General features: G+C 40.9%; 1 protein-coding gene across 1 annotated transcript; it reads left to right on the top strand.

The window, feature by feature from the left end:
• The first annotated feature begins 2,831 nt into the window (after positions 1-2,831).
• Positions 2,832-3,833, top strand: LOC136571936 (olfactory receptor 5AR1-like). The gene has a single exon (XM_066572555.1). It carries the CDS (start codon positions 2,832-2,834, stop codon positions 3,831-3,833), a length of 1,002 nt encoding a protein of 333 aa, XP_066428652.1.
• The last annotated feature ends 6,041 nt before the right edge of the window (positions 3,834-9,874 follow it).

A 9,874-nucleotide genomic window follows, 5' to 3' on the forward strand; every position in this document is an offset into this window, starting at 1 on the left:
TACGCATTTAAAACTCTAACAAAGTTTGGACTGGGGGAAGGTGTGCTGCATGCCATTCTGGCCCCTGTATTCATTACCCTCAGCTAAAATACTAGTCGATGGTACACTCTCAGAGCCCTTTAAAATAACGAATGGCACTAGACAGGGCTGCCCACTTTCTCCCATCTTGTACGTCCTCATAATAGAACCATTAGCAGAAGCAATCAGGTCGTAACTTGAGATAGAGGGAATACCCCTAAATTTTCGCCAACACAAATATGACCTTTTTGCTGATGATATAATCCTTACCCTGACACACCCATTAAATTCTCTACTAGCAGCCCAACGAATTCTGCTACAATTCAGCAATATATCGTTATATAAACTTAACATAGACAAATCAATGATTTTAGGAATAAACGTCCCAAGAGAATTAAAGAAGGCAATCCAACGGGAATTTCCTTTTGAGTGGAATGAAAAAGACTTACCATACTTGGGAGTCCACATGACACTCAACATAAAAGACATAGAAAAAAACAACTACACATCACTGTTGGACTCCACCCAGAGGGAGATAGAGCATCTATTTAAACTGAGCCTTACGTGGCTTGGGAGAATGATGACCTACAAAATGAAAATTTTGCCCAAAGTCCTATATTTTTTCAGAGTCCTGCCAGTCTGTATTTCAAAGACCACGCTGTCTAAATTCCAAAAACAATTATCAGACTTTGTTTGGGGGGGTAAAAAGCCTCGTCTGGCATTAGAGGAGGTGCAGACATAGCCAACATAGAAAAATACTTTAAAGCCACTCTCCTGAACCAAACCAGAAGTTTGATTCACCAAGGTGATAAATTGGGTTGGGTAGGCATGGAGAACAGCTTCGCTAAACTCTCCTCATGCAGGCCGCTTCTATACGCAGTGTCTCTGGAAGCTGTATCGGGTCTCCCCAACTTAAAAATAAACAACGAAACCCTGTCCCCCACACACTAGCCTCACTCAAAGCCTGGAAAGAGTTGACTCAGAAGGTGGCCGCATATGATACTCTCAAGACTCCTCCTTTGCCTGTTAAAATCTTGAATATATACATACCTGAACTAGATCTAAGGGAATGGAGGAGAAGGGGCATGAGAGATCTGAACAACCTGGTGTCAGGAAACGAAATTAAACCCTTTGAAGACCTCAGCATCACCTATAACTTACCGCAACAGGATATGTTTGGGTACTCTAGGTTCAAACATTTTCTTAAAAAGTCTCAAATACACAAAATAGAGATCCCATCAGAAATTATCAACAGAATAATCTCAAAACCTAACTTTGGGAAATCCGACACTAGGGCCTTCTATGATAATTTGACAGGCAATAACAACTTGACAAAGAAAACACAAATGCTAAACTGGGAAAAGGAGTTGGGGACTGTTATCCCTATCGAAGAGTGGGATAGGGCTTATAGAATGGCAAGAAAATCAACCAAGGGGCTGGGCATATTGGAAGTACAAATGAAAATTAATATGAGATGGTACTTTACCCCCACACTGTTAATCAACAGACTCTACAAAGGAGACGGAATGTGTTGGAGTAACTGTGGTTACAAAGGCTCTCTCTCACACATATTTTGGACATGTCCCAAATTAAGTAACTATTGGCAAAAAATACTAAACCTATTAGATGAAATCCTACAAGTCCATATACGCAGAGACGCAAAATTGATTTTGCTGTTGGTGGACTTAGATAAATACCCACCTCCATCTAGATATCTAATCGGCCACGCTTTAATGACAGCAAAGACGATAATCGCAAAATACTGGAGAGGGCCTGACCCCCCGCCTTTCAGAGAGTTCAAAGACCGTATGGCTGAACAAAATGTATTTGAGAGATGGTTGGCACTCAGAGATAATGCTCTAATGAGACATGAGGAGACATGGAGCGCAGGGAGAGAATTTACTAAACCCTGAAGCAATAGAATATTTTGTGGTGCGAAGTTCGTTGTTATCTTTGGTTTTGACAACTATATGTCGCAGATTACTTATAAAAAGTCAGTAAAATAGCAAGAAAGTTCAATACTTTTTGTTACAAAATAGATAAGTCCTTTTGTTGTACTGTTAAATAAAAAAAAGGAAAATACTGAGGATGTAAAGATATGTTCTGTTAATATTGCTCACCAACCTTGAACGGCTATGTATGTACTGCATAACAACTACTGTACTGTACTACTTTCTTATCCTCAATAAAAAAATTCAATAATTAAAAAAAAAAAGTTACAAATTGGACCAACAGAGAATAGATAATGATTTATTGCAAAGGTCTCAAAACACATCGGAGAAATTAGTTGGGAGATTCAAAAGTTTACAGAGGGGATTAATAAAAAAAAGGATAAAATATATAACAAGGTCCCCACGTTATTCACGTTTTGTAAGAAAACCCCATCTATATCACTCTGCACAATTGCTTGTAAGTAGAATTTAAATAACAATTTTTCTTCTCATTATTGTTTATGCTAACAATATAGATTTTAATACTTTGCTTCCCGTTTTTAAACTTGCTGATTATTACCAGTAAGACATTTGCCACTACCACAAAGTTAAACATTAAGCACAGCACACTGTTCAGATCCAACCAAGGGTGACATCTTCATAGAGTTTGTATGTTCTCTCCTACAAACAACTTTAAATTTCTACCCCTCTTACATTAAGGTCTGCGGTCAGACCCTAGTGTAAGTATAGACAATCTGTGTAGATATTTATTTTATACTCTTACATTTTTTTTTCTATCTCTTACCTGATCCTTTCCTAAATTTTCTGAAAAAGTTTGAAAATTAATTTTTTTCCATGAAATATTGAAACCATCTGAATGGTATGGAACAGCTAAACCTAACTATTTCACCTAGGTTCATTTTGCTTGGGTTGTCCACTGACCCTCAACTGAAAGTAGTTTTTTTCCTCATATTTTTGATGATGTATTTAATGACTATATCAGGAAACCTTCTGCTGATCACCGTTGTGAGGATCAATCCAGCTCTACACAGCCCTATGTACTTTTTTTTGACTAACCTCGCCATTATTGACATTTCCTTCTCCTCATCCGTCGTTCCTGTCCTCCTAAGGAACACCTTAGCAGAAGACAGAAGTATTTCCTTTTTAGGTTGTGCAACACAGATGTATGTGTCCTTAACTTTGGGTGGAACAGAATGCATATTACTTGCTGTCATGGCTTATGATAGATTTGCCGCTATTTGTAGACCTTTGCATTATAACACCATAATGAATAAGACCTTGTGTTTTTACTTAGCTGTGGGATCATTAAGTGTTCAGTTAATTGACTCTATTCTGCAGGTGTCTCTCACATTGCAACTCCCTTTCTGCAATTGTCTCAACATCAACAACTACTTTTGTGAGATACCTGCTTTCTTACGAATGTCTTGTGGAGATACCATTGTTAATGTATTATTTGTATACCTTATTGGAGGAATTTTTATTATGTGTGCTTTCTTCTTGATTCTAATATCATATGCCCATATTATTTTCAGTATTCTGAAGATGGCTTCATCACAAGGGAGACAGAAATCCTTCTCCACATGTGCCTCTCACCTCACTGTTGTCTCCCTCTACTATGGGACACTTATGTCTATGTATCTACAGCCTCACTCGAAAAAAAATTGTCATTACTCTAATGAAACAGACAAGGTATTGCCTATTCTTTATGCAGCAGTTATTCCAATGTTAAACCCATTTATATATAGTGTGAGGAACAAGGATGTGAAAAGCACCCTCATCAATCTACTGAAGAGTAAGCAATATCACAAAAGTAGTGGACCTAAACATTTATTCCCTTGGGCCCAGATTTCCACAAATTTCTAGAATTCTATGAAGTACTGCCATTAATTTAAGTGATTATATTTCAGGTCCTCACAATGATTTATGTTCCAAAATTCCCTTAAGTCAGAGACAGTGTGTATGTGATCCGATCACAAAATTTGGAATGCGGCCCTACTGTAGAAGCAAGGAAGAGAGTAGAGCAAGGCAAACAAAGCTTAGGCAAAATACATAAGCAAGGGAGTATGCTTTCCATTAAGCCTAGGTAGGCCCAAACAGGAAGCAAGATTACTTTTGCCACTAGCAATATTGGCCAACTTCTTAAACTGTAAGATTAAAGGAAAATAATGGCCTACAAGGATAAGGAGTAAAACAAATGCAGTACAATACTTTCAAGCATGAAGCAGCTGCCACTAATGACTGATTTATAAAGTGGCAACACAATCCTTAGATATATATTTTTTCATATCTGTACTGCTCCAAACACTTCATAAAATACTGCTTTAGTAATCTGAAACAAGGGACAATGATATTCTGAGTCTGATGAAAAACTATCAAATCGCTTTTTATATTATTGAAAGACTATAGGACTGTTGACAAAGATAACGTCATCCAGCTATTCTCATTATTCAGTTCTGTGTTTTATTACTTAACTAGCTTACCCGTCGCGCGTTGCTGCGAAGACAGACATACATTCGTTTTTATATATCTAGATAACAACCAATCACAGCGCAGCTTTTTTAGGTTACCTCAGTGGTATAATATATAACAACCAATCACAGCGCAGCTTTCATGTTACCTCAGCTTTATAATATATAACACCCAATCACAGCGCAGCTTTCATGTTACCTCAGCAGTATAAAATATAACAACCAATCACAGTGCAGCTTTCATGTTACGTCAGCAGTAAGAGAAATAACAACCAATCACAGCGCAACTTTTATTCTGCCTCAGCAATATAAAAAATAGCAACGAATCACAGCACAGCATTCATTTTACCTCAAAGGTATAATATATAGCAACCAATCACAGCACAGCTTTTATTTTACCTCAGCATTCTCAATATCCAGGAATTGTCTTGTGATACGTTCGGCGGATGCAGCATTTTGTAGTTGAACACGCCTCCCGTTGCTCGTAATGCCTTTTGCTTTTGTGCTTGAGATGGAAATCAAACGATCTTTGTCTGGCGGGGCATAACTGTCAACGACGCTCGCACGCGCGCGTGCCACCTATCGTAGGATAGATGTACTATGCCAGTAATCTTCCCAGGAGTGTACTCAACAACTTCCCATTAACTTTTCCTATTTATGACATAATCAATGCTCGTGCCAAATTTCAAGTTTCTATGACATTGGGAAGCGAGAAAATTAGATTCCGTACGTAAAATTTGGACGCCAATTCTTTTGCGCCTAGAATTGAATAATCGAGTTGGGACCCATTAACTTTTCCTATTTATGACATAATCAATGCGCGTGCCAAATTTCGAGTTTCTATTACATTGGGAAGCGAGAGAATTCGATTCCGTACGTAAAATTTGGACGCTAATTCTTTTGCGCATAGAATTGAATAATCGAGTTGGGACCGATTAGCTTTCCCTATTTATGACATATTCAATGCTCGTGCCAAATTTCGAGTTTCTATGACATTGGGAAGCGAGAAAATTAGATTCCGTACGTAAAATTTGGACGCTAATTCTTTTGCGCATAGAATGGAATAATCGAGTTGGGACCCATTAGCGTTTCCTATTTGTGACAAATTCAATGCCCGTGCCAAATTTCAAGTTTCTATGTGAGAAAATTTCATTCCGTACGCAAAATTTTGACGCTAACTCTTTTGCGCATAGAATTGAATAATCGAGTTGGGACCCATTAGCTTTTCCTATTTATGACATAATCAATGCTCGTGCCAAATTTCAAGTTTCTATGACACCGAAAAGTGAGAAAATTACATTCCGTACGTAAAATTTGGACGCTAATTCTTTTGCGCATAGAATTGAATAATAGAGTTGGGACCCATTAGCTTTTCCTATTTATGACATATTCAATGCTCGTGCCAATTTCAAGTTTCTATGACATTGGGAAGCGAGAAAATTAGATTCCGTACGTAAAATTTGGACGCCAATTCTTTTGCGCCTAGAATTGAATAATCGACTTGGGACCCATTAGTGTTTCCTATTTCTGACATATTCAATGCCCGTGCCAAATTTCAAGTTTCTATGTGAGAAAATTACATTCCGTACGCAAAATTTGGACGCTAACTCTTTTGCGCATAGAATTGAATAATCGAGTTGGGACCCATTAGCTTTTCCTATTTATGACATAATCAATGCTCGTGCCAAATTTCACGTTTCTATGACACCGGAAAGTGAGAAAATTACATTCCGTACGTAAAATTTGGACGCTAATTCTTTTGCGCATAGAATTGAATAATCGAGTTGGGACCCATTAGCTTTTTCTATTTACGACATAATCAATGCTCGTGCCAAATTTTAAGTTTCTATGACATTGGAAAGTGAGAGAATTAGATTCCGTACGTTAAATTTGGACGCTAGTTCTTTTGCGCTAGAATTGAATAATCGAGTTGTGACCCATTAACTTTTCCTATTTATGACAGAATCAATGCTCATCCCAAATTTCAAGTTTCTATGACATTGGGAAGTGAGAAAATTAGATTCTGTACAAAAAATTTGGACGCTAATTCTTTTGCGCTAGAATTGAATAATCGAGTTGGGACCCATTAGCTTTTTCTATTTATGACATAATCAATGCTCGTGCCAAATTTCAAGTTTGTATGACATTGGGAAGTGAGAAAATTAGATTCCGTACGTAAAATTTGGACGCTAATTCTTTGGCGCTTAGAATTGAATAATCGAGTTGGGACCAATTAGCGTTTCCTATTTATGACATATTCAATGCCCGTGCCAAATTTCACGTTTCTATGACATTGGGAAGCGAGAAAATTAGATTCCGTACGTAAAATTTGGACGCTAATTCTTTGGTGCTTAGAATTGAATAATCGAGTTGGGACCCATTAGCTTTTCCTATTTCTGACATATTCAATGCTCATGCCAAATTTCATGTTTCTACGACATTGGGAAGTGAGAGAATTAGTGGCAGTGATGGAAATCGAACGATCTACGTGGGGGGGTGTAACTGTCGACGACGCTCGCACGCGCGCCATTTATCGTAGGATAGTTTTACTATGCCTATAATCTTCCCAGGAGTGTACTCAACAACTTCCCAAAGTTTCATGGTGATCGGATGAATGGTGTAGTAGCGCATAAAGGACAAACACACAGACAGACACACACGCATACATTCAATTTTATATATATAGATTGTACTTTTAGGAAAGGGCAGATGGGCTGCATACAGAGATGGGCAAAAGCATACGACCGCATCAGCAGTTTTTGAAAAGTCAGCATTTTTGCTGAACCAAGATGCTTTGCTAGTAAAAACAGAAACTACAAATCTTTATTCTTCCCCTGAAAGTCCATATTTTAGAAAGCATTTTCTTTTACTAGAACATTATAGGCACATATTACAAATTAATACTCTCCCCAGATAAGGAGTCTAAGGATAAAGAGCAATATTTCAGAGCCAATTAAATATGGATCAGATTTTTTTTAAGAATTATCACTAGAGATGAGCGAGCACACTCGTTTGAGCTTGATGCTCGTTCGAGTATTAGGGTACACGAGATGCTCGTTACTTGAGACGAGCACCACACGGTGCTCGAGTCAATTTCTATTTCCTTCCCCGGATGTTTAGCGCCATTTTCTGGCCAATAGACATGCAGGGAAGGCATTACCACTTCCTCCTGTGACGTGCCAGCCCTATTCCACCCCCCTGCAGTGAGTGGCGGGCGAGATCAAGTGCCCGCCGAGTATTTAAAGTGGTCCCGCCCACGGCTCACCTCAGACACACACTGGGAGAGTATAGGGAAAGTGCTGCTGTTGCCATAGGGAAATTGCTAGTGTAGGTTCCTGTCTTCAAGAACCCCAACGGTCCTTCTTAGGGCCACATCTGACCGTGTGCAGTACTGTTGTGGCTGGCTGGAAGCAGTTTTGAACAATTTTTTTTTTTTTTTTCATCTCGGGCTGTGCAGGCCATTACAGCTATAGCGTTCTCAGTCTGCAGTCTATTATACAAAGTATAGGAAAAGTGCTGCTGAGATAGGGACAGTGTTAGTGTAGGATCCTGTCTTCAAGAACCCCAATGGTTCTTCGTTGGGCTGCATCTGACCGTGTGCATTTTACTGGGTGGCTGCTGGGACTTGCAGTGCTTCCATTTTACTATTACACAGCTAGGCCTGTTTGCAGCCTTCCGTAACAATTATTTCTGCCTTGAGTGTGCGTTAAAATACCGCTCTCAGCGTGAAAGTGTATGCATATACTTATTTATACCGTTCTGTGTCTGCAGTGAATTAGATGCACAGCGTACTGCCACAGCCAATTCTACAAAAAAAAGTGATATACACTATACAGCCTCTATCTTCTGTGCCAAAAAAGCACAAGCTCCTTCGTTGGGCTGCGTCTGACCGTGTGCATTTTACTGGGTGGCTGCTGGGACTTGTAGTGCTTCTATTTTCCTATTAAGCAGCTAGGCCTGTTTGTAGCCTTCCGTAACAATTTTTTCTGGCTGGAGTGTGCTTTAAACTACCGCTCTCAACGTGAAAGTGCACGGAAATAATTCCTAGCCTGCAGCTGTGACCTAACTTATTAATACCGCTCTGTGTCTGCAGTGAATTAGACAGCGGTCTCACCGCAAAACAGTACTGGGGCCACTGGAAAGTATTTCAGCTCAGCTGCTGTGCAGAGCGTCTCACAATACCATTTCCGTCGGTGGGGCTGACATCGCCGCAGATACCAGCACTATCCACTGTCTTTAGCGTCTTCTCCCCCTCCACACAGCCTCTATAATCTACAAGTCTCTGCGAACAGTAAATTACCCCTCAGTATCAGCGCAAGACACCGAGTTCCTTTTTTCCTAGTCACAGCATAGAGCCTCCGCTATATTCAAGTCTCTGTGTGCGGTGAATTAAGGCCCAGTTGTCAGTGCTGTACAGTGGAGTAATTTATTTGGCCCCTGCTCTATTCGTAATCCGCCATGATGAGGGGTAGGGGTAAGGGTTGAGGACGTGGACGCGGACTCGGACGTCCAAGTGAGGGTGTGGGCACTGGCCGAGTTCCTGGTCCAGGTGAATCACAGTTGGCTGCTGCGGGATTAGGAGAGAGGCAAGTTTCTGTAGTCCCCAGCTTCATATCTCAATGTATGGGTCCACGTGGTAGACCTTTATTACAAACAGAGCAGTGTGAGCAGGTCCTGTCGTGGATGGCACAAAACGCAACCAGCAATGTATCGACCACCCAGTCTTCTACGCAGTCCACTACTCCCGGCTTAGGGACTACTACTCTGAATCCTCTCGCTGCTGATCCTCCTTACTCCCAGCCACCACACTCCATGAAAATGACATCTTCTGAGCAGGCAGACTCCCAGGAACTGTTCTTGGGTTCCTGCTATGAGTGGGAAAACCTGGTTCCTCTCTCACCTAAGGAGTTTGTTGTGACCGATGCCCAACCTTTGGAAAGTTCCTGGAGTCTGGGTGATGAGGCTGGGGACTTCCGGCAACTGTCTCAAGGGCTTTCAGTGGGTGAGGAGGATGATGATGAGACACAGTTGTCTGTCAGTGAGGTAGTAGTAAGTGCAGTAAGACCGCGGGAGGAGCACCCAGAGGATTCGGAGGAAGAGCAGCTGGATGATGAAGTGACTGACCCCACCTGGTTTGCTAAGCCTACTGCGTACAGAGCTTCAGAGGGGGAGGCAAGTGCAGCAGCAGGACAGGTTGGAAGAGACAGTGGAGTGGCCAGGGGTAGAGGCAGGGCCAGAGCGAGGAATCCCCCAACTGTTTCCCCAACCACCCCCTCGCGACAAGCCTTCGTGCAGAGGGCTAAGTGTTCAAAGGTGTGGATATTTTTCAGTGAGAACGCGGACGACCGACGAATGGTAGTGTGCAACCTGTGTTGCGCCAAGATCAGCCGGGGAGCCACCACTACCAGCCTTAGCACCACCAGCATGCACTGGCAT

The sequence above is a fragment of the Eleutherodactylus coqui genome, chromosome 6 (genome assembly GCF_035609145.1).
Source record: "Eleutherodactylus coqui strain aEleCoq1 chromosome 6, aEleCoq1.hap1, whole genome shotgun sequence".
Lineage (NCBI taxonomy): Eukaryota > Metazoa > Chordata > Amphibia > Anura > Eleutherodactylidae > Eleutherodactylus > Eleutherodactylus coqui.